The sequence below is a fragment of the Paroedura picta genome, chromosome 7 (genome assembly GCF_049243985.1).
Source record: "Paroedura picta isolate Pp20150507F chromosome 7, Ppicta_v3.0, whole genome shotgun sequence".
NCBI classification, from domain to species: Eukaryota; Metazoa; Chordata; class Lepidosauria; order Squamata; family Gekkonidae; genus Paroedura; species Paroedura picta.
Genome location: NC_135375.1, coordinates 78,947,017 through 78,972,327, shown reverse-complemented (window position 1 = coordinate 78,972,327; position 25,311 = coordinate 78,947,017). Strand labels below are relative to the sequence as shown.

Here is a 25,311-nt window from a genome sequence, read left to right as displayed (position 1 = left end):
TTAGTGTAGCACAAGGTTCTTGCTTCCCACTTCTCTCTGCTGCCCCGAATGCTTCTTCTGTGAGTCTGAGGGGACCCCTCAATAACCACCAGCAGCAGCAGGAGAGAATGGGTGAAAACCATCCTGCCTTCCCTCTTCAGCTGCACCCAACTCACTGACTGTGCTGGAAAGAGATGATGCTGTTGCTGCCTACAGAGAGGAAAGCATTTCAAAATGTAAGTTGTAGCAGGACTGAAGAAAAGAGGGCTGGATATCTGGCCTTCAGTCTTGCTATAATTTGGGTTTTTTTTTTTAAATCCTCTCTTCCTAGTAACCAGCAACAACAACAGTCTTGCTGTCAACTTTACTGAAGGCAAGAACCTAAAGAGGTCAAAATAAGGGAAATAAACTTAAGCCTATGTAGGACAGAACCTAATTTTAAAAATAGTACTGATATTTATTTAAGTTAAAAACCTAAGGCTTATAACATAGTCTCAATAAAATCAGTGCATACATGCATACTAATGCCTTAGCATAAGACATCAGCATACTTAGGATGAAGGTTGGCTCCTGGTTCTAAGGCACTTACTGGACACTGAAAGTGCTTACCTTGACCAGGTAACATGTTTTAAAATTGTGTTCTACCCTGCATAGGCTTAAGTTCATTTCCCTCATTTTGACCTTTTTAGGTTCTTGACTTTTGTTTGGGTCAGGATATTTTCTCTTTTTTGTTCTGAGCTTTATGGAAGGGCAATGATATTTTCCCCACAGTGCAATGGAAATGCTGAGGCAGACAGACCATGGCTTTGCAAGGTCTAGCCAGAGGTGATATGACATCATGAGTCTTCCTGATTTACGGTATAGTCTCTTCACCATCCACCATAGCATGCCATCTCATGGCAGTATGGACAGGAAAATTATCCCACAGGATCTTCCTCCACCCTCTATAACCTTCTGCTCCACAATGTAGCTTCTTGTATCTGCTTTCTATTAAAAACAAAAAACAGATTATGGGAAACATTTTACAAGACAGTACCCCATGCAGCCTGTCTCTTAGCATCACTTTTAGCTACATCATAAAAGACAGATAATAAGATAATGGACTATATTGGACTAAAGCAGCTTCTGTTTTGCTGCAGCAAGCTTTGGAGCAACACAGCTCTCTCGTTCTGAAAATTAACATTCTCATACAAAACAAAAGGACTTGGTCTGAGAAAGGCAATCAGATTTAGCCATTTTGTTTCTTTTAAAACTGTGAATGTTTTGAAGAAATAAAGATTGTATCCAACCATGTGGTTGAACCACAGAGTCTATTTTGGGAAATCTGTTCTAGAACGACTGAAGTAATCATGAAAAGAATGCTCTTGCAACTGAGATTTCAGAAACATTAGCCTTAGTTATATGGATATGGTTAAACTGTCTGCAGGATTTGAAGTTTGCATAGCTTTGTACTGGCCTAATAGATCCAGTTGTAATATGGATGAGACGTCACAATATGTGCACCTCTTCAAACACAAGATTAGCTACCCCTTCCACAATGCTATGGGTGGCTCAGACAGGCTGCATGGAGCAGGATAAGGCTCATCGAGCATTTTACTCACCATGAAGCACTGTAGAAATTATATGAGTGGTGACTATGATTAATAGCATGGCATGGGCCCATAAAGGGAAAGGCTTGCTGGAAATTAAATGCTGTGGAATTCCATGCCTGAATTGTGACTGGAGAAAAGTACTTATTTGCACATTTTGACAGCTAGAGGTCACTCTAACTCTGGATTGGCACCAGAGTCCCTGTTCCGTAGACATAAGAATTAATTTTCATTGAGGGTTTTATGCCACATGAATCAAAGGTGCCCTCAAAGCCAATGCCTTTTATTTTCCTAATAGTATGCTACCAATATGTTAGCAAAAGCTATCTATAAACTTTCTTTTGACTTCAGGGATCGCAACTTGCAAGTCTAAGTATAGTGGGAAGTGGTTTTGGTGAGATGTTGTTTGTTTTCTCAACTATACGCTGTGTTTTGAGCTTCATTAGTCCCTTCACAGATATAGTTGCCACCAGCTCTTGGCTGAGAAATATCTGGTAATTTGGGGGGTGTGGGGCTGTGGAAAGGAAGGTCTTCAGCTGGGTATAAATGAACTGATTTTGTTTATCTAGAGATCAATTAGATTTATAGGAGAACTCTGTGCTGCCTGGAGGTTGGTGACTCTAATTACAGAGTAACATGAACTTGTTTAAAAGTTCCCCAGCATGCTTGTTGATGGGGAGAACACTGTATTATATTCATGACCTGCAAGATTTTTTTTTGTCCTTGAACAGAGAAAGTGCAAAAAGAGTTGAGATGTATTCTCAATACTGTTCTCTGACCCTTTTCAAATTGCTTTGTGTGTATCTTTAAGATGATGACAAATAGTAATGAGCAACCTGTACCTAAACATTTGGATCCTGAGATATCTCCCTCTTTGGCTTCCATCTACTCATGTTCTTTTCAGCAAAACTAAGAAAGATGACAAAATTTTGTTTACCGTGTACAATTAGTAACACTTCTCTGGCTGTTCTGTTATAACTCCTTTGGACTTGAAATTAGCTAAGAAGACAGAAACTGATAATCTTTAGGTAGTAGGTTCAGTGTGAACAAACCAGATTGAACCTTGAAAGGAGCAAACAAGGTGGGCACCTCTAAAAGCATATTCTGTTCTCTTTTTTGAATACCATCCTAGACTGAAATTGTAGCATAAGGAAGGGAATTATGCACCTTCACTTCCAAAATCTGCCACTAGATGTCTCTTTATTCAGCCACAATAATGTGCTTGTGTGTTTGTGTGTGTGTTTTAAATCAGGGTAATGAATTTTACACTGAAGTGTGAAACCTGTAGGCAGATATTCTTGAGATTGGGATATAGGTATTATTTATGTCTCAGTGCTCATCAAAAGAGGATGTAACTGCAAATTGTTTATATCCATGGGAATTGTTCCAAAAATCATAGATGGCAAACTAGTGACAATAAATGGAGCCTGTGGAGTTGGCTCTAACATGCCTGCAAGCTTATTCGTTCTTCTATACCTCTTCAGTGCTGTACTGTTGCCTTCACTCAGGTACAGTTGAATATCAGCCTAGCCTTTCCCTTAAGGTGGCTTATACCTATGCAATTGTGTGTGATATTGTGCATTTGATTGGAAGATAGGGATGCCAGTCCTCAGGTGGGACCAGAGAATCCCAGTGTTAGTTTTTAATTGTTTTATGGGATATTGTAAGCCGCCCTGGGTCAACTTTGTTGGGAGAGGCAGAATATAAATGCAAAAATAAATAAATAATCTGACTGATTTACATAGCAATACAGTTGGCTCAATTGCCAGGGCAAATGGCATGTTCACATGATCACTGACAGGCAGCGAATCAATGGCAAGTGCTTGAGTTCCCATTGGTGGACTATGGACTGTGAGCCAAAAAGGGGAGGAGACTAAAAAAGGAGCGTCCTCAGTAGTGTCACACAAGTAAAATCACTGCAAAGCTAGTTTCAAACACTGTGCTGAAAAAACATAGTCAACACTATGAGGAGGGGCTGTGATGCATAACCAAAAATAATATGATGGGTTTCACACAGCGAAAAAGAGAGGTTTCTTCTCTCTCTGTGCTCCATTGTCTGAAGTATGTCTCTCCTAATTTCAGCTCAGCACCCCTCTCTTCAAGGAACATATCCCTGCACATGTGAGCATTTGGCCAATTTTCTCCTCACTGCCACACTTTGGGGTATTTCAGGCTGGATGTCTGCCAGTGAGTTCAATGGGTGATGGGTGAACTGAATCCCATTTTCCAAGTTCAGAGCCCAACACTTGTCCTATAAGAGAGGCTTTCAATATTATGGCTTGCCTATTCAAATTTGGCCAATGCAAACATACTTGTGGGGGGTAAAATGTACCAGTTATTAACTTTATGGCTCAACCACAGTATGTGTGTCCACCTATTTCCCAACTCACAGCTAACAACTCTAACCAAGCCTGGAAAGGAAGATAACAAACTATACCTCTTAGAAAATACTAGAATGTCATGCTGTTGATTTAGATCAGCCCTTTCAATTTGTATTGTCAGTTTTCTGTGTTCTAGTCAGAACTCTTGAGTTCTTATGTCTAAGCCCACTCTGGTGGCAGGTTAGAATCTAGGAGACCTGGTTCAAAACCCTAGCTCTTCCATGGAAGTTTTCTGGGGCACTCTGCTCTTCAACACCTAAGCTTTGCCCCTGAGTTGTTGTGACGATAAAATGGAGAACAAAACTGTAAACTGCTTTAGGTTCCCTTTGGGGAGAAAAATCGATGTGTGTGAGAGAGACCCTAGTCTTATATTACTTTCAAAGCAATTTACTACATAAAATAAGACTATAAAAGTGTTTTAAAATATCACAAAATTACAATTTAGGCTATTTATCTGCCTGCCTGTGATCGGAGCAGCCTTCTAAAGCCACAAAACAAATCTTAATAAGAACTGCAGAGTCAAAATGTGGAAAAATCAGATCTTTTTTAAAAATCAGATGTTTAATACTTGAGGTGAGAGGATAATTTATCTCAGAAATACCCTGAGGTCACTGGAAAGGCTTTGCACCTTGTAGACACCAGCCCACGAGTATCAAAGATGAATTTTTGTGCACAGTCCTGCTGGTAGGCAGATTCATATAGGAGAAGTTGTTTCCTCATATGTCTTGGACACAAACGATTTAGAGCTTTAAAGGTCAAAGCCAGTGTCTTGAATTTTGCACAGAAATCTATAGGTAGTCAGTAATAGTTCCTTGAAGAACAGGTATAATATGTAGCAATCTAGTTTCACATATGTGTATTCCCAGAGTAACCCCTAATCGCAGCTGTCAGGGAGCAGACAACCAAACTGAGCTTTTTGGGAAAAACATTCAATTTTTAGCTCTGGTAAGCTTTAGTTCAAATTAAGCCCTGCTCATGCCTCTCTTCTTATTGGTGTGCAATTTAACACAATTACACATTGGTAGGAAGATAGCACAGAGGAAAGAAATTACACACGCCTCAAATCCTCAACTAGCTAGGGTTTCTAAAATTGCTATGGAGGTTTTTCTCCCGATGTGATTTTGTTTCTTATTTTTCTTTCTTTCTCCTTCTTCCCAAACAGCCTGGAACTAAAGTGGTCTAAAATTGAAATGAAACAAGATCATTATGAAGTATGTGAAAACGTGGGGACTCTTCCTTTGAAAGTCACCCGACTGGGGCACACCACAGATTCTGCCTTTGTTTCTGTGAAGGTAACTGTTTCTTAAGGAATAACACTTGCAGTTTTACTGTAGCTTAAACTTATGTAGAGTTGATCTGCAGAACTTTATTGAGCATTCCTAGGTAACCTTGCAGTTACTTAGTGATAAGAAGGCTCTGTAGTTAGCCAGCCAAGGCCTAATGTAGTTGCTACTGTCAACCTGTATAAACCAAGGCCCACTTTTAGTTACACTGACAAGATGGGACCCAGTTTTTAAAGGCTGGAACCATAAATGTCTATGAAAAATATTGCTATTTCTAATTCATGAAAGCTTATTCCTTGAGCGTAACTTTGCTGGCTTTAAAGGTGCTACTGCACTCAAACGTTCTGGTGCTTCAGACTACCATGGCTAAAACATGAAAATATATGTCCATGTTTCTGGTTTATCTCCAGAGAGGCTATATAAAAGGAAAGACTAAAAAGGGGAATTTGTCTAAGGCTTTACACATGAGAGAGAGAAAATTCCTACGTCTACACAATTAATAAAGGTCAGGGTTACCTGGCTGCTATTGCAGGAGACCATCTTCTACCACTTGCTCATCTTCCTGCCATACTTTCGAGCAGCAGGTGAAAAATTATTTTTAAATTATTGGCATGCATGTGACATTGCTTCTGGGGTAAACCTGGAAATGACATCACATTGCTCTGGGGATTGTCAGAAACAGCGGTAAAATCATAGCATTTCCAACAATTGCTAGAGTGGCATGACATCGCTTCTAGGGGGCCTTGCTGGCACACCATATGTCCTGCCCTGTTGAAAGTACACAAAGTCCTCCTCCATGACATCTTGCTACCCTTTCAGTTTCCTTAAAGTAATGGTGATGTTATTGCTGTCGCCCACCTGATGCGTCCACATCAGGGGTAGGCAAACTGTGGTCCTCCAGATGTCCATGGACTACAATTCCCATGAGCCCCTGCCAGCAAATGCACAGGATGTCATTGCTGCTCAGGAAACAAGACCATAGACATACCCAATTATCACAGATGATGTGTCACTGATGTGCATACCCATCCTTGTTTAACACAACTACTCTGTGCCCTGTTTAGAAGTATAGACATATGATCCATGAGGAAATGAATGCTGATGCTTCTAGTCACATTTATAACGCAAACCAACGGTTGCTAGTTCCCTTGTGTTTCAGACTGTGCACCGAATTATGACAGTATCCCCATGGCCCAGTAGAGTATCTTCTGGGGTCTACCATTTGAATATTGCTAGGAGTTTAAGACTCCAGCTACATGGTGCATTTTTTTAAAAAATGCTGTGGTTTCTTACAGCCAAACTACACAGTATATGGGAGATACATGACTGCATCTTCTATGATTTGCTTGACATTTAAGATTCAGCTACTTAGGTGAGAGAAAGTGAATAATTTGGATCTGGGCTATGGTACTAGTAAAGGTACTAGTAAAACTCTTCCTGCCCTGCCTGCCTGCTTCCCAATTAAAATATTCTCCCAGACTCCCATCCAACTGCTGTTAGCTACTTTCCCTTCATTCCCACACCAGTTAGGGGGTGATTTCTGTTGAGGAAACATTATTTGAGATCATTTTACTTCCTTCCCTAATAGAGCAGCTCTGGAATTTGCTATGAATATGCTTGTAGACTTTGTCAATAGTAAATCAGACTTGCTATACATTTTTAAATTAATTTTCAGTGATCTTTAATGATATCTTGGCCCTTTATACCAGCTCTTACCATGCTGCCATGCTGGATAGGACACTTGCTGGTCCTTATCTCCAGGTGAAAGGTTGCAAGCTGAACCAAACAGGGTGTCCTGGGATCCATGGGACTCACCCAGACCTTAGCTTCCTCACCCCACCCCTTTCACAAACTTGGTTTCCTGCCTGCACTAAAAGATTTCTTCACCATATTTTCTCTTAGGTCACTGAAGTGACAGCTTTATCAGGAAAGGATTTTACAACAGTACCTTCCAAACTTATTCAGTTTGATCCAGGTAAGATGTGACTCCACGATTCCAACCCAAGGGCAGGAAACATTTTGGGTTCAGATACCAAAACCAAGCAATCTCTGCCTGTGAAGATGTTGGTGTGGCAGGAAACAACGTGGAGTACATGGCTGAGAAAAGGATTGTACGTTCCCAGACATGCTTGGAATAAGCCAAACCACAGTGGTGCTTCCAACATCAAAGGGATTTGTCTTGGATTTGGCTGGTGGCTGTGTAGGTCTGGGAGGTGATGATGGGCCTGTTGCTTCTCCCACACTGCAGGCAACACCTATGCTGCTAGTGCCTCAGTTGTTTGAGTAGAGATCTGGCCCTAGTTGCCAAACAACATGACAGACATACACCTATGCTACCATTTGAAAATGGATCATTTTAATGAAAGAGTTAGAGAGGTAGCATATCTAGTTACAGCTCAGGTTTATTGTAGCCTGTTGCATCCAAGCCTAGACAACAGGCTAAAAAAATTTCATGGAAGATATATCACTATAAGAAAGATCTCTATATCTTCCCCTTTCCATGATTGCCTATAAGGGTGACAACAAAGCAGCTTTGAGCTTTTCTGGGAAAGAAACCCATCATGCCACTCGAGAAGTTACTAGAAAATCCTCGGTGCAACCATAGAGTTTCCAGCAATTCCTGGAGAGAATTGTCCACATTTAAAAAAAAATTATTTATCTGGCCACTGGAGGACCAGCAGGGGAGCATATGGCAACTCTCATTGAGCATATGAAGTTGCTGTATACCAAGTCACACCATTGGCTGTTCCTTCTTTGATTGGCAGCAGCTTTTCAGAAACTTAGGAACATAAAGATCTTTCCTGTTGCCTAAAATCCTTTAACTGGAAATGCCAGGGATTGAACCTGGAATCTTCTGTGAGCAAAGCTTGTTCTTTGTCACTGAGCCACAGACCATCCTTATGCAGTTATTATAATTGCTGCCAAAATTCACTTTTCTGTTACTGGAGAGAAGCATGGCTGCAGCAACACACATAAGTGATACACCACTGCTCTCTGACATGGAAAATCTGTATCAGTTTAGCGCCTTTTTGTAGTGCTGGCTCTGGCAGGAAGATGTTCCATATGGTATAGCCAATCCGCGTGGTGAGCCCAACTGGTTTTCAGCAGCAAGCTACACCACTTACATAATACAAAAGGAGTAACTTTTGTTCTTGGGGTGGGGGAAGTGTCTGGGAATCTTAATTCTCAAGAATCCATCATGGAGTTGCCAGCATAGTCAGCCAAAAATGACAATGAGTTTCATTATCAAGGTCCAGACACAGTTCTCAAGTCTTATGATATGAAGCTAGAGGGGCACATGATTCAGCAACCTTGTCGAACCTACACAGGCCCAAGTCTGCTCAGTGCATGGATGGGTAACTAGGGCCCCCCCACAAACACTGCCTTGAGTTCTTTTTCTTCTGCTAAAATGCCTTTGATCTTCCACTCTAACAGGAACGTGAAAATTTGCTTTAGGTAAAACTCAAAGGCAACTTCCTTTGTTTCCCCCCAGAGGACTGTGTTTCTTCGCTCATTGCCTCCTTTCAGAGGCTGTTGAATACTTTTATTATTCTGCCAGGCTTTTGGAGCTGGAATTTAATCTTTTAGAGCCTGATCATTTTATGCTGCTGCTGATTTATGGGATGTTTTAGACATTGATTCAATTAGTTGTAGTATTTTATTGACCAAGCGTCAATGTTTAAGTATTAATGGTTTTAGTTTTAATTTGTGAACCATGGTGAGAGCCTTTCAACAAAACAAAAAAGCAGTATAAAAGTATTGTAAATTTAACAAATAAACTTGGGAGTGGGGATGTTCAGAAGACTCTTCATCCCACCTCCTGGGATATTTTGGTTTCTCTGAAAGTTCCTTGGATATTTTGCCCCTGAGAACTTCCACGTTCACCTCCATTTCAATGCAACTCTGCTCTCATCTCACTGTTTCTCAATATCATTTTGCTAGGTATGGATTTGAACAGCAGTTAGTGTTGCTCATAGTCCACAAGACGCTAATAGATTCTACTCTACTTGCGGTGGAAACATCTTGGCTTTACATCAAGGTTCTTGACAGCCGGATTTTGCAAACAGAACGACGATGTCATTTATGATTGGCAACAGTGATATGTCAAAAATCACAGCATTAAAATTTAAGAATAAAGAGTGTACCATTTATTTTCAAAATGTCCAAGAGGAGCTAACCCTACCCTTCCTCCATTTTGCACACTATTATTTTTCCTTCTAGAAAATTGATCTTTGTTGCTCTGTGAATGGAATCATCATTGCCCAGGAACAAATTTAGTCTCTAGTTAGTGTTATTTGGGAAAACCACAGGAGGCCAATCAGCGGGTAGGAGCACAATGGTATATACAAGCCAGTCTGTTGTAGCTGTAGACATGTTAATTAATATATTTCTTCGACACCTAGGTTGATTGAAAAAGCAATTAAAGTGTAATTAAAATGTTTACTTCTGGTAGGAATGTCAACCAAGATGTGGAATATAGCAATTACCTATGACGGATTAGAGGAAGACGATGAGGTCTTTGAAGTGGTTCTGATCTCCCCTGTGAATGCCGTTCTTGGCACCAGGACAAAAGCTCGAGTGAAAATTTTGGACTCAAAAGGAGGTATTCTCTTTTGATCTTCATAATAAAATCTGGAGATGTCTTGGCTGAGAAGCTACTTATTTTGTAACAAACAAATGTTGTTGCTAACACTTACCTTCAAATCAAAATACTTAATTTTATTATTTTCAAAAAAAGAAATAGCCTTGATGGTTTCAGACTTTTTCTCCTCTGGCATTCTGTATTTTTCTTCTGCTTAGGAAACACAGCATGAAGAAAGCAATGAGTGCACAAGCAAACAACTCCCCCGCCCAATGCTTACCTCCCCCCTCCCCATTATTAGATGAGTTTGATTTTTGGCTCACAATGTTGCTTTAAAAAAAAATCCCCTTTAATAGATTAGCATCGCTTTTCCTCCCCTCTTCCCAGTGACTGTATAACTACTTCTACTTGCCCAGAAAAAGTTTTTAGGAGAAAAATAATCAGTACATTATGAGTAATAACAACAACATTAATGTTCCCTATTTAAGTTGTTTTATAAAAGAGGTTCTTGCGTCCAGTCATTTGATTCTTTTTGAAAAATTCACCTTGGACACTTGCATGTAACCTAGTTAGGGTCATATCCATGGGTTGAGATTGGATTAAAATGGACATCAACATTGTGAAGGGCATCTGGGGAAAAGATACCCATTGTGTTTCCCTTTTGCCCAGCAGGGTGTGAATAGGGGGCACTTTCTGATCTGTCTTGAAAGGAGGATGGGCATGCCAATATACTGCTTCTGTGCAAAGGTTTGATGCACAAGAATATAGCTGGGTACAATTCAAGAACTGTGACGCATGTATGAAACTTGTACATTAAGTGTTCCCTGCTATCTTCCATGAATGAACAAATTCTAGAACAGTTCCCTTTATTTTTATTTATTTGTTAGTTTTCGAGACTGCCCCTTTCCAGAATGGTCTCAGTGTGGCTTACAAGAACTATGTCTATAGAAGCCCCAAATATACATGTAATAAAATACATAAAAACCTAAAAATGTATCTGTTTAAAATTTTTCTCACTAAATGAACAGCACACACTCGCTCTGTCAGTTTATATACCCAAAGAGTAAGGCATACAGTAGGTGGAATATCTGTTTCTGCCCCATCACAGATGGGGGCAAGTGGCCTAGGCAGAGGCCCAGGCAAGGGGCCCATATAGATGTTAAAGGTACAACCCTTGGCCTCAACCAAATGGCTGGAGGAAGAGCACCATTTTGCAGGCCTTTCAGAACTTTGGGAGTTCCATAAGGGCTCAGGTTTCCACTGGCAACTTATTCCACCAGGCGGGCACCAGTATTGAAAAGCCCCTGGCTCTGGTTGAAGCCAGGTGCACCTCCCTAGGCTACCACCAGCAGGTTGGAATTTGCTGAGTGAAATTATTATTATCATTATTATTATCATTATTATTATTATTATTATTATTATTATTATTATTAGATTTATAGCCACTCCCTTGCGGCTCTTCCCCAGAGATATATAGAGAAGCGGTCCCACAGGTACACAGATCCTTGACCGCGTAAGGCCTTAATGGTTAAAATCAACAATTTAAACCTAATCTGGAACTCGACTGGCAACCAGTGCAGCTGTTGGAGAACAGATCGAATGTGGACTCTCCCCAGGGTCATTGTAAGGACTCAGGCAGCTGCATTCTGTACCGGTTGTAAATCTACAAAGAGCAAATTACAATAATCTAGCCTGGAGGTGACCATTGTGTGGATCACTGTGACTAGGTGTTCTCGGGGCAGATGGGGTACTAGCAGCTTTGCTGGCATAGGTGGGAGAATACCTGGCAAGCTACTCTAGTGACCTGCACCTAGATGACAGAGAATCCCCAGTGCATACGGGGATTTAGATTGTTCCTTTACCAGAGTTCCATTGACAAAGACCTTTTCAGAGACAAATAGCTCAAGTTAAAATCTTGTTCTTACAGTATTATTTTTTAAAATTTACATCACATTTGAGACTATAGTTTAATCCACACTATCCCACCACACCTGAATTTGAATATTATGACAATTCATGGTCCATGGTCTCTGACTTAGAGAATTTTGTTACCTTCCAGAAATAAAATTAATCAGAATACTCAAAATCTCTCCACTGAATTCTTCTGAATTCTTTGAAATTCTTTGATACAACATAGGTGCTCTTATTGTGTGGGCAAAGACATATAGAAAGTGAGACAGGAAGAAAGGTTGCACAAAAAGCTATAGAAAGCTCTTGTATACCTTTGGCCGAAGAACAAAATACTATTCTGTCTGGGATGGTTGTCCTCTTCCATCTGTGCACAGCTTCGGGAGACACGCTCATTGAGCAGTAGTGAGGGACAAAAGAGACACCCACTTAGACAGCCAGGTCAGCTGAATCAACCCTGGTACTCAGTTGGGGTAACAGATGTCCCAGCCAGATTGCCCTTGCATGGCGTCCATGTTTCTAAATTTGGTGCACTCTGAGTTTTTTTATGTTATTTCTTTTGTAACAGCATTTGGCTGCCAGCAATAAATAAATCTGATTGGGATTTAGGAAGCAGGCAAGCATTCCTGCTGAAGTTTTTCTATCAGGAGGGACTTAGAAAAGTCATGTGTTGCTGGCTGTTGATTATGTTATTGTTAATCATAATAAGAGGAAGAGACGGGGGGAGTTAGTTTAGAGTGGTTCTGTGTACGTGTTTTTATCCTTAACACTATTTCGCTCCCTTATATATTTGGGAAACAGCCTCCTGGGAGGAGACTGTCCTGGGAAGACTGGGGAGGAGGAGACTGGGAAACAGCCTCCTGGGAGGAGACCTGCCCATCCAGGTCCACCCTGATTGGCCCTCCCCCTCAGCTCCCACCCTCCCTTCTTGCCTGCTAGAAGCCTTGTGGCTGCAGCTTCCATTGTCGTCCACGAGGAGAGAGGCAGCGACAGGGCTTTGTGGCCCGCAGGTATGATCCTGCTGGGAGGGAGCCGGGGGGGGGGGAGTTTTCAGCCTCCCTGTGGGCCGCAAATCCCTGTTTTTTAAAATGGGCTTTGATATTAGTCATTTCAATAAAAGAAGAAAAGCAGATAAGGCATACATCTATTCTGCACAATACATAAGCACTGACCTGTTACATGACAAAACCACAGTGATCTGTTGCCAGCTATACCCTGGGGCCAGTTCATACATTCAGCCAGATCATCATTTATGGAGAAGGGAGCATGCCACATTCCTCTCCTTCCCATCAAGAACAGAAGGTGTGCTGGGTGTGAACTTCCCCTCTTAATTTAAGGGAGAGAGGTTAGTGTACAAATTGGGCACAAATGCCTGGCTCACAAAATGCCTTCCTTCTGGGTTCTATGAAGTAGAAAGCCATTCCCTCGTCCATGAACAATCACTGGACAGATGAATGTGCATGATGGTCCATTGTTGTGTCGGACTTTTAGAAAACAGGATTCTTTTGAAACCTGTGGAGTGACACTTTCCATGGGTCACATTAGGTGAGTTTTGTACAAAAATAAACATTACTTTAAAAGGAACAAAAAAACCCAGATCAACATCAGATAAAAAATTGATCTGCTTCTATCAACAAGCTGTTTCATTAGCTACATCAGTGTGACCAGTGATCTCTTCATATAAAAAGGACTGACCATCTGCCATCTTGTTTGCTTTTCAGGTCAGTGCAGATCATTCCATTCCTCAAGCCAAAACACGCATGACTTATGGATGAAAGGCACATTGCTCCCAGCCTCCTCAGGCTCCCCTTCATCTTCCAGGCATGGCACTGTTCACTTGGAAGGGATCCCACTGTCCTCTTCCAAAGAGGTGGCATTGCAGAGAAGGGACAAACTACCAGAATTCAAATCAGTGAATCTTTCAAGGAGCCGGCTAAGAGCCATTGAAAATGGCAAAACAGTAAGGATCGTTTCTCGAACAATGAGAAGAAAGAAATTGTCCCTAAGCTTTTGTGGGGGTGCTTTTTTATTGAAATGCAAATGATTTAGTGGAGGTGCATTCTGAGAAAGAGTAATAATTCAGGCAAGACTAAGAGTGTTGAAGTTGTGGGTACAGAGCTGTTGTTCTTGGTTTACAAGGGTATTTAGAATAGCTTTCATCTCTGGTAAAGCAGGTTTTTGCAGATTTTTAAACCAAGACAAAAACCTGTAAAGCCTGGCTACCAAAGATGATAGTGGGATGGGTATGTATGCAGTGAGTGAAGAGAGCTCTATTATGCAAACTGCTTAAGAGCCTATTATTTGTCTTCATCTTTGGACTACCAGCAACAAAAACACTGTTGTGTGAACAAAGTAGCAACTGTATTACAGAAACACTGATAGAGGTTTTTCTGTTATTTCTGCTTCATGCATAATGCAGTCAGAAAAATTACACAGTCACACAAGCACAGAGATAGTTGCTGTAGGGTTGTCAACCACCAGGTAGGGCCTGAAGATCTCACATAATGGCAACTGAACTCCACACAACATGAATATGTTCCCCTGGACAAAATGGCTGCTTTGGAGGGTGGCCTGTTGAGACCCCACTGAGGTCACTCCTCTCCCCAAGCTCCATTCTCAACCTCCAGGAATTTCTCAACCCAAAATTGGTAACCCGACAGTAGCAGCCATTACAAACACAAGATCTGTGTTCCTTGGCATCTCTGTCCAAGGAACAACTTTGCAGCTTCCCCCTTGTATACCACTTAGGTGGGCTTCTGCTTTGCAGCTAGAAATCTTCCCTCTCAGCTGAGGGTTTTAATTCCATAGCCAAGTTTGGACTTGGGTCTGAGGTGGGGGCAGGGGGCCCCTGCACCCTGTAGTGTTTGTTCTGGCTCACTTGCTTGAGTTCTCTGGATGTATTTATAGCCTATAAGCAGTGTTTGTTCTGGATAATAATTCCAGGTGTGTGTACCTGCGGCCTGTTTGTGACACTGTTTTCGGTCTGGTTTATATGAGAGATCTGTGTTGAGATGGTGAGAGAATAGGCCTGCCATGCATATATATTGTGAACATTTTGTTTCTTGTTCATCCTTCTTCAGGTTCATCCTTCTTCCATATTTACAAATGGCACTGGTGTGTTTTTTAAAGTAAGAACATTATTTATATATCTTCTATTAATATTTATATACTAATACTAATACTAATACTAATATATGTATATGTGTATATATATATATATATATATATATATATATATATATATATATATATATATATAGAGAGAGAGAGAGAGAGAGAGAGAGAGAGAGAGAGAGAGAGAGAGAGAGAGAGAGAGAGAGAGAGAGAGAGAGAGAGAGAGAGAGAGAGAGAGAGAGAGTGTTTAACTTTTAGGGGCTTTCCGCACCGGGATCCTTGTAGCAAATTGTTTGCTGAACGAAAAATCGCCATTTAAAATAGTGGAATTCGTCATTATGCATACCTGACTTTGTAGTGGAATCCAGTTGCGTTTCTATCGTTTCCCACAAGCTTCCGGTCTCAGCAAAAATCGCTAGAAAGGAAGCGCTATTGCTGAGCTCGTCCCGCCCCTGGCCGTCAAGCAGCCAATGGGCAGCCGTTAGCATGCTCCCAAACAGCCCCTTTCCCTTTAAGAAAGGTTTTTTTTAAAAAAAACACACACCCATTGCAACGAATATGTGTTGATTCGTTGCAACTGAGAGACCCATCAGCTGGCAGGTGTGTTTGAGCTGTCGTTTCATCGTTGCCACGCTCTCCCCAAGTGAAAAAATAAAATCCCCCCCCCCTCACGGGCCCGATTTTCGGCCGAAAACAGGGTAAAAAATAAAGGGAAAATACATCAGCAAACGGGCTTCTCTGTTGTTTGTGCTTAGTGACTAAACAGCTCTGGGGAGGGACTGAAGCCGGGGAAGCCTCTAAACAGGCTCGCTGGTGGGGTGAACTCCGCTCGCTCGGAGAAAAAAAAATGGCCATCGCTTCGCCGGAAGATCAGAGGAGAGAGCCAGGGGGAGGGACTTTGTAGAAACCACAACAATGGTAATGCACAGAACTTTCCCGCTAGTGTTGCAGATTGGTTGCAGGAGTGTAGCGCTTTCCGGAGGGTGAATCCACTTTTGGGGATTTCCCTGAAAGCGCTACAAGGAAGCGCTTTTTGCGGATCGGTTTCAGGTGTGTGGCAGATTGTCAACGACGTTGTGCATAATGGCAAATCAGTAGCGTTTTCAATTGGCAACCATTGTGCGATTTTGAAGGCGTGCGAAAAGCCCCTTAGATTTGGCAGCCCTAAATTGCACCCTTTTAAGCCCATTGGTTTCAATGGACTTTCTGAGATTACTGATAAAGGTTATCTTTCATCTTCATCTGTCTTTTTGTTACTCTTTGTCATTAAGTATCATGGGATGGCAGTGCTCAGAGTGGAAGATGACAACTCATCACCTAACAAGATGGCAACTGAAGTTCCACAAGCAGATGCTAGCGTTCAGGTATAAATCTCTTTTACTTTACTTATGCTCTCACTTGTACCGTACCATGGCCAGGTTTACTACTAAGAATACTAAGAATACTACTTTGGGCAGTCTTCAATCTCCTCAGGATATTTTTGTTTATGAAAAAATTGTTTAGCTTAATATCAAAACGTTTTTTAAAAATTGTTGGGACTATTCCAATTTAACTCCGGGAAACCTACTGCACTTGTACAAATAAAGCTTTTATTTGGTGATGTCATTTCTCAGATCATGCTAGTATCCGTCTGCAAAATGTTCTCCACACAAAGAATTTCCTCTCAACTATTTATGTACATAATGCACAGCCATTACACATTCAATGTAAATCCTTTCTAAAAGGGATTCATAAACATTGGACACAGAGACCAAAGATATGAACTATTTTTGTCTAAGTTTTCCTAATGTTCCTTTCTTTCCAGGTCCCAAAACTTGGCTTCCCAAAGGGTTGTACACCAGCTTTAAAGGGTCTTTTGCATTTTGAAGAAAACATCCAGAAGTTGTTTCAGTGTGATGGTACCTCTTGGACTTTATGGAATTCCACAAGCAAGGTATCAATCTGCTCAACTTGGTGATCATTTCAGAGGGTGCCATGTTGGTCGGCAGTAGAATACGTAAATTCAAGTCCAGTAGCCTCTTAAAGACCAAGAAGAATGTCAGGGTATGGCCCTTGAGAATCAATGTCATTGGACGTAAATCTAGCTGCACATTTTAGTATATGTATAGTTTTTAAAATTTATATTGGAAAATTTCTGGAGGAAAGAAAGTATTTATTTGCTTTTGCCTTTAACCAGCAAGGCTTTTTTAAATGGGTCATTTTGATCATTGTTCAGTTATCCATCTATGGCAAAAAATTATGCCTTTGAGGAATGACTTCAGACTCAGAAAATAGAAAACTGTGAGAGACAGACTGATCACGGCGAGTTTCTTTACAAGGATTGTGGGACTGGACTCTTCCTAAAGAAGCACGATGAGGGCATGCCCCTAATCTGCGAGGATGTTAGCAGTCTTTCATTATTTGTTCTTTCTGGTTCGGTTTTAATTGTATTTTTATTGTTGTAAACTGCCCCAAATTGGCTGGCTGGAAGGGGCATTATATAAGTCCAATAATAAATAAATAATATGAATAAACAATTTGAGGAGGGAGAAACTCCACCATAACTAGCTAAAAACCCTAAAAGACAGTGATAAGTGCCTCAGAGGAAGAAAGTGGGTCTGGGACAAAGAATCACATTGCCTTACTTTAAGTGTCCCCCTCCTTTGGAAAATGAGAAATTATCCCAGATCTTATTCTTTCATTCTGCCATGAAGAACAGAGCCAATATGTGGTGGAAAAGAGGAAGTTTTACCTTGTTGCAGGTTGGGATTAAAGATGGAGCCAAGGTCTGAAATAGTTGAAGATTACGGATCAGTATTTTGAATAAACAACCTAACAGATTACTATCAGGTTGAGTAACAGTCAGTGGCTAAAATTAAAACATCAATCAAAAATACATTTTTGGAGTATAAAGTATGCAATCTTCATGTGGAAGCCTTAACCATTTCAGTTTTTGAGAAATGTGTACAGAAACTGCAGGCATAGTAGAACAAAAGTTTCTGAACATAAATCATGTCATTCCAGAATGTTAACTTGAAAACTTGCCCCCATGGATGGAGCCATCATGAAGAAAGGTGCTATGTCCTAATCACTGATCAGAAAGTCCCATGGAATGAAGCTGCCCAAGCTTGCAAAATACGGTAAGAAGTCATAGACTTGTCCACACCCATCCCTCAGCCTTCTACTGAATTAGAGTAGAAATGAAACTCTTACACTTAAGAAAATAAAGCTAAGATTAGATTTAAGGTCATGCTTGAAATATGCTTGAGATCCTAGGTCACCACTAGATCAATTGTAATTCCACTACAAATGTATAATTTGAATGCTTATTCCATCTTGGGAGATAGATCAAGACAGGTAGCCATGTTGGTCTGTAGCAATCGAAAAGAGCAAGAGTCCAGTAGCACCTAACAAAATTAATGGTGGGGTATGAACTTTTGTGAGTTACTGTTCACTTCTTCAGATACAGCTAGAATCTGAAGAAGTGAGCAGTGACTCATGAAAGCTCACGCCCTACCACAAATTCTGTTAGTCTTGAAGGTACTACTAGACTCTTGCTCTTTCTATTCCATCTATGTTGTTGTTGTTGTTGTTGTTGTTGTTGTTGTTGTTGTTGTTAGGTGCGAAGTCGTGTCTGTCCCATCACGACCCCATGGACAGTGGTCCTCCAGGCCTTCCTGTCCTATACCATTCCTTGAAGTCCATTTAAGTTTGCATCGACTGCTTCAGTGACTCCATCCAGCCACCTCATTCTCTGTTGTCCCCTTCTTCTTTTGCCCTCAATCGCTCCCAGCATTAGGCTCTTCTCCAGGGAGTCCTTCCTTCTCATGAGGTGGACAAAGTATTTCAGTTTCATCTTCAGGGTCTGGCCTTCTAAGGAGCAGTCTGGGCTGATCTCCTCTAGGACTGACCAGTTTGTTTGCCTTGCAGTCCAAGGGATTCGCAAGAGTCTTTTCCAGCACCAGAGTTCAAAAGCCTCAATTCTTTGACGCTCAGCCTTCCTTCTGGTCCAACTTTCACAGCCATACATTGCAACTAGCCTTGACTAAATGCACTTTTGTTGGCAGGGTGATGTCTCTGCTTTTTAGGATGCTGTCTAAATTTGCCATAGCTTTCCTCCCCAGGAGCAAGCGTCTTTGCTGCAGTCCCCATCTGCAGTTATCTTGGAGCCCAGGAAAATAAAATCTGTCACTACGTCCATTTGTTCCCCATCTATTTGCCAGGAATTGAGAGGGCCGGATGCCATGATCTTCATTTTCTTGATGTTGAGTTTCAAGCCAACCTTTCCACTCTCCTCCTTCACCCGCATCAAAAGGCTCTTTAGTTCCTCTTCACTTTCTGCCGTTAGAGTGATATCATCTGCATATCTGAGGTGGCTGATATTTCTCCCTGCAGTCTTGATCCCAATGTGTGACTCATCTAACCCCGCCTTTCTCATGATGTACTCCGCATACAAGTTAAATAGGCAAGGCGACAGTATACAGCCTTGCCGAACTCCTTTCTCAATTTTGAACCAATCAGTGATTCCATGCCCGGTTCTCACTGTTGCTTCTTGACCTGCATATAGGTTTCTCAAGAGACAGATAAGATGTTCTGGTATTCCCATCTCTTTAAGAACTTGCCACAATTTGTTGTGCTCCACATAATCAAAGGCTTTAGCATAGTCAATGAAGGAGAAGTAAATGTTCTTCTGGAACTCCCTAGCTTTCTCCATGATCCAGCGTATGTTGGCAATTTGATCTCTAGTTCCTCTGCCTCTTCTAAATCCTATATACTTCTGGAAGTTCTTGGTCCACATATTGCTGGAGCCTAGCTTGTAGGATTTTGAGCACAACTTTGCTAGCAAGAGAAATGAGGGCAATGGTGCAGTAGTTTGAACATTCTTTGGCATTGCCCTTATTTGGGCTTGGAATGTAAACTGACCTTTTCCAATCCTGTGGTCACTGTTGATTTTTCAAAATATGCTAGTATATTGAGTGTAGCACTTTTACTGCATCGTCTTTTAAGATTTTGAACAGTTCAACTGGAATGCTGTCACCTCCACTAGTTTTATTGTTGTTCAGACTTCCTAAGGCCCATTTGACAAAACATTCCAGGATATCTCGCTCCAGGTCAGTGACTACCCCCTCATGGTTATCAGGGATGTTAAGCTCACTCTTGTATAGTTCTTCTGTATAATTTTGCCATCTATAGCTATTCCATTTATAGCTATCATGTAATTTATCTGGTTGCTTTGAGGAGCATGCTAAACATTTTTAGAAGGGTAATTTCAGTTATAGAAAATGACATAGGCCTCTGTTAGCACAGTACTTCGTAGGAAATTGATAAAAATCTAGATTTGGAAGGCTGGGTTGTTGTATCATCAACATCTTTCCACTTCAAATCCTTTTCAAACCTGGAAATGCAATAACAATAATAGAAAATGTCAGAAATGGTACCGCACATAGAAGGCCACATGTGTGGCAAAGACCATAGGTTACCCAATGGGCAGTATAACTAGGGGCATATCAGTTTAAATAGCGTTTTGCATTCTGGATGGCAAAGCTAAATGTTATCTCTCTTCCCAGCCAGTCCTCACCTTTTCTACTGTCTCGCCTTGTCTGCCACCATTTCATGCTTATTACATTCCACATGAGCTGGTGGAAATAGCAGAAGAGAGAAACATGCCTTATATGCACTTCCGCCTGTCAATCAGTCCAAGCAGCCAATCCCCTTCTTCCATATTCTATAATGGGAATTTCGGCCTTCCTGTCTTTCCAAGGGCCTTGGGGGTTAGGATCTGAGGTAGAGCCTCCAAACGTTCAGGGTAGCTCCAGGAGGATCTTCCCTGATACCCTTCAAAATTTCAGAATGCTTGATCCAAGGTGAGCATCTAGGGGCTCCCGGAGAGGCTGCCCACATCCCTCCATTATATCCTATGGGACAGACTCTCTATAGTAGCGGTCCCCAACCTTTTTAGTGTTGAGGACCACCTCTGGGGGTGGGAAAGAGCCGGCGGCCCAGGTGCTGCACATGTACGTTAGCGCACCTGGTGGTGAAAACACACGTGCGCAAAGCTGCCGCACACACACGTTTTCACCAACAGAGGGCGCTAATGCGCATGTGCTGCAGCTCCATGCATGCGCGTTTGTGTCTGCGGGCGGCCGCGCCTGCCTCTTCCCCCCCTCTCAGCAAACAGCTAGCCGGGCCACCTGGTGAGCTTCTCGCTGCGGAGGGGGGGAGGCAGGCATGGCGGCACGTTACCGAGGCCATCGCGGCCCGGTAGTGGGCCGTGGAGCGGGGGTTGATGACCCCCGCTCTATAGGATATAATGGAGGGATGGGGGCACCCTCTTCAGAAGCCCCTAGAAGTGCTTGGACCAATCTTTATGGAATTTGGAGGAGAGTCAGGGAAGAGCCTCCCAGAGCTACCCTGAAAGTTTGGAGGCTCTACCTCAACCCTCCAGGCCCCAGGAAAAATTAGAATGCCAAAATTTCCATTATAGTTTATGGCGCCATAGACTTTCATGGGTGCTGAAGTCCATATGGCAGCAGAACTGGTTGTCAGCAGTCCCTAACACAGAACACCTAGTCCCAAAGACAAATGTGCAGATACTGATCCCTGCAGCCATCCCCACACCAAGAGGAGAGGTCTGAATGCAGTTGCAATGTCTCCCAACTTACCTGTGAGGCTGCCACTGAAGTGAAGGTGTTATGCTTGACTGCTGCAGACAAGGTTGTTTTGCTGAGCTGAAGCCACAATTGGTGTGGCTTTGCCTGCCACCCAAGTAGCCCCCTGTTCCCTTCTTTGCACTAGTTGTTCACAAGCCCCAAAGGAGCCCTGCACAGACCCTCTCTTGCCCCCAGGCTTTATGTTTGACACACTTGGTTTAGGACTTTAAAGGTTATAACCAACATCATCGCCTAATTCAGAAATCGTCAACCAGTGCAGCTACCTCAAAACTGGCTTATATGGGCAGGTCAACGGTCTAGCAGCTGCATGCTGGATTACTTGAAATTTCCGAAGAATCCTAAAGGGCAGTTTTGTGCAGTGCACATTGTAGTAGTCAGGTCTGGAGGTGGCGATGGCATGGACCACTGTGGCAAGATCAAATTGGCCAAATAGGGGGCAAGTTGGCAGACTTGGCATAGAAAAAAACATGCTGACCTTACCACTAAGGACACCTATTTGTACAACAGAAGCAAGAAATCCAGCCCACCAAGGCAACAGTAGTCCCTGCAATAAACACTGTTCTGCTTTATCAGTGCTCTGTTGTTTTCTGGCAAACACGATTTTAATGATCCTGGGGGAATAACCGATGAGAGTTACAATCACATAGAGATTAGTGACTGCAATAACCCACTTTTCATATTGTAAAACAGCAATCTCTTGTCTCCTCACATTTCTTTCTCCTTCACTAAGTATTGCAGGGCAACTAGCTGAGCTTTCTCCAACATTGTCCTGAAGTATTTCCCTTTCCCCCCAGTGTGCAGTGGCATCTAAAATATAAAATGCTGCTGATGTTTGGCTCCCCAGTCAGCCATGAAATTCACTAATTGACTTTGGGCAAGTTATTACCTCTCACCTACCTTGGAAGGCTGATACGAGAATTAAAAGAGGGAGGGTGACATGCACAGCCATAAACTCCTTGGAATAAGGACAGGATGAAAACGGGCAGCGACTGAAGCCTCTTCACTTGTTACTGTGAATGCATCCAGATCATGCCAACATGCATTCACTTTATGAATGAAACCGGGACCAATAAATGTGGAGTTTGCACTACATGGAAACTTTGTGCTTTGACTATAATTTAGGAATTACTCAGTACACATATAAAGAACAACCAAATGTACACTGTACACAGATAGTATGCGTGTTCGCTGTAATTCGTGGATAGAGTTTCTAGCACAGGCTTAACTGAGCCTCTGGCTTTTGTGTACAGTTGACAAGGGTAGATGGGGGGAAATTCTAAATAAGAAGCACAGACTCAGAGATTATGACGATACTTTTGCTGAAAGGTTCTGTTTAGCAAATTCATTCTTATCGTCATTGATCTATGCCCTGCTGGGGTGATTTGAGAATAACTACCAACTTGGAATATAGCCCGTTAACATCTAAGAAGCAGACATAATTTCAAACAAACCTAAATTAATGTCAATGCTGACACTGGGAGTCAAATCAATTTAAGAAACAAGGATTGGATGTCAGCCTTTGTAACATCTGTGTGCCTCGCTTAGCAGAGTCTGAACAGGGTAGATGGCAGTTTTGAAGTATGGCCTTAATTAGAGAAAATAGGGACAGTGTTTATATTTACATGTCTATCTTATCCAAATTATCTTGACACTTTCTCTCTGATTGACATGGGCTATTGTTAATTGCATCCTGAACTAACATATTCTCTCAAATAGTATATCTGGATTGTCAGTTGATTCAGCTGCTAAAGGTTTAGGCTTTCTCCTTCCAGTGTATTTTCCCCAGTTCAGTCTGGGTTATTTGCTTGCATCTATATTACTTGGCTGCTGATTCTGTTGAATTCACCAAGATTTATGAAATTATTTATTTATTAAATAATCTGAGATCGATTCCACATGAGGAATTTGCCTCTTTTTTGTGGGTTTTAGTGCTGCTTCCACATGATGACGGCAGCAGCCCAGAGCTCTCCAGTGGGTGGCGTGAGTTTTTATCCAGTTTGCTTCACAATGAGGGAAATTGCAAAATCTCGATTTTCCTCTTCTTGTTATGCTGCAAATTAGGGTGCAAACAGGGGCAAGCCTGTCTAGAGGGAGGAAGGTGTGACACTCTTAGTAGCATTTTGCCTACCCTTGCACCTGCCCTCCCCTCGCCATTTCCTGATTGAATTTTTTTTAATGGTACAGTCCACATAGCTATGGGACTGCAAAGCAACATGCCCTCGCTTCAAATAAAATGTTCTCTTGGGTGTGCACAGTAATATTGGGGTCAGGCAGCCAAAACACATTCCTGTTTGTGTTTTCTGGCTGTGGGATGTGAATGGGGAAAGGGGAGCATGTGATGCAGCAGCCCTCTCCCTATGAGCTTGGCATCTGTGCTCTTTGTTTTAAATCTTCACTGTTAACACACATGTATTGGGGTCCAGTTACCATGGCCAATACATGTGTGATCCTGAAGCAATGCGGAAGTGCAAGGTTTTTTAAAAACAATGTTTAACTCTTGTGGCATTTCCCCATAGCAATGTGGAATTGTGTGTATATGTATGTGTGTGTTTGTGTTTGTGTGTGTGTGTGTGTGTGTTTGTTTGTTTGTTTGTTTATTTATTTATTTATAATGAATTAATTTTGGGACTCAGGGTGGGGAAGGAAGTTTGAGTCCCCCAAAACAACCGCTGTGAAGGGACTGGTAGCTTGTGTTGATTGACAACCCAAGGAGTGGGGGGGGGGGGAAGTGCAGGTTGTCCATGCTTCCTGTTTCTCTGCTGCCTTGTCAGGAGGCAAAATGAGATGCTGAGGCAGTGGGATGATGTGGGAGGGGTCTCCCATCAGGAAGCCTGCAAACACATGGCTTCCTATCACGCGTTTGCAAGCAGAAGGCGGAACACATTTTATGCCTCCGTGTGGAATTGGTTTGAGAATAAGTGGATTAGACAGAACAAAGTCATACTGGTATATTTTATATTTAAGAAACACCAGACATAGTCTGTGTATCACAGCTTGCCTCTTTTTGGCATGAAGAGCTGCATTCCAAATAGCTTCTTCAAAGGGGAGCTAACAATCCCCAGTTTTGAAATGTGCTGTTCATGAGCCACACAATGTGCCTATTGCATTTAATCAGATGCTACGTCTGGACTCATAGAATCATAGTGTTGAAAGGGACCTCCAGGGTCATCTAGTCCAACCTCCTGCATAATGCAGGAACTCACAACTCTGCAATCTTCATTTATTGATCCCAGGTACCATGGCAGTTTAGCAAGTGTGGCTTCCAAATTGCACATGCGGTGGCTCTGGAACTTCAGTGAAAGGAGACCCTTCTGGATAGGTATGTATGGAACCGATTGTCTGTCTGTCTGTCTGTCTATCTATCTATCTCAGTGGTTCTCAACCTTCAGGTCCCGACCCCAAGTAGGGTCGCCTGGCCCCTTCCGCGGGGTCACCACGTAGGTAGCAGCAGTAGCAGGCAGCGGCAGGTGGTGGTGGCAGGTGGCAGCGGGTGCCAGTTGCAGCAGGTGGTGGCTGCCGGTGGCCAGTGAAGGAGGAGCCATGGCACTGGTCGCCTCCACGCTGCCTCCACGCACCTGCGCGTGTACATCTGCGCGCTCCGCCTTGTGTCCACGCACACTGCCCACGCCGCTGCAGTTGGGGTTGCAGCCTGATGGTGGTTGAGAACCACTGATATACCTGATTTCTTACCCATCATTCCCAGCAGTGCTGGCTTGCAGCAGGTTACAATAAGAACCCCACAGTCAACAGTAAAACAATTAAAACAATCCCCATCTTAAAATCTTAACCTTCCCCAATGGTGAACGCTAACCTCATCTTCTCCCC

At 42.3% G+C, this 25,311-nt stretch overlaps 1 protein-coding gene across 5 annotated transcripts in view; it reads left to right on the top strand.

Moving 5' to 3' along the window:
- The window catches only part of FREM1 (FRAS1 related extracellular matrix 1), a 102,217-nt gene that overhangs the window by 74,149 nt on the left and 2,757 nt on the right, over window positions 1–25,311 (top strand). For 3 of the 5 annotated variants that reach the window (XM_077345089.1, XM_077345090.1, XM_077345092.1), the window contains 10 exons: window positions 3,651–3,689; window positions 5,112–5,241; window positions 7,135–7,207; window positions 9,686–9,835; window positions 13,444–13,682; window positions 14,803–14,850; window positions 16,108–16,200; window positions 16,641–16,769; window positions 17,840–17,955; window positions 24,720–24,805. In XM_077345089.1, the coding sequence (XP_077201204.1) occupies window positions 3,651–3,689; window positions 5,112–5,241; window positions 7,135–7,207; window positions 9,686–9,835; window positions 13,444–13,682; window positions 14,803–14,850; window positions 16,108–16,200; window positions 16,641–16,769; window positions 17,840–17,955; window positions 24,720–24,805 (1,103 nt within the window). The remainder of the gene's footprint in view (window positions 1–3,650; window positions 3,690–5,111; window positions 5,242–7,134; window positions 7,208–9,685; window positions 9,836–13,443; window positions 13,683–14,802; window positions 14,851–16,107; window positions 16,201–16,640; window positions 16,770–17,839; window positions 17,956–24,719; window positions 24,806–25,311) is intronic. The other 2 variants (XM_077345091.1, XM_077345102.1) reach the window with 1 other exon arrangement.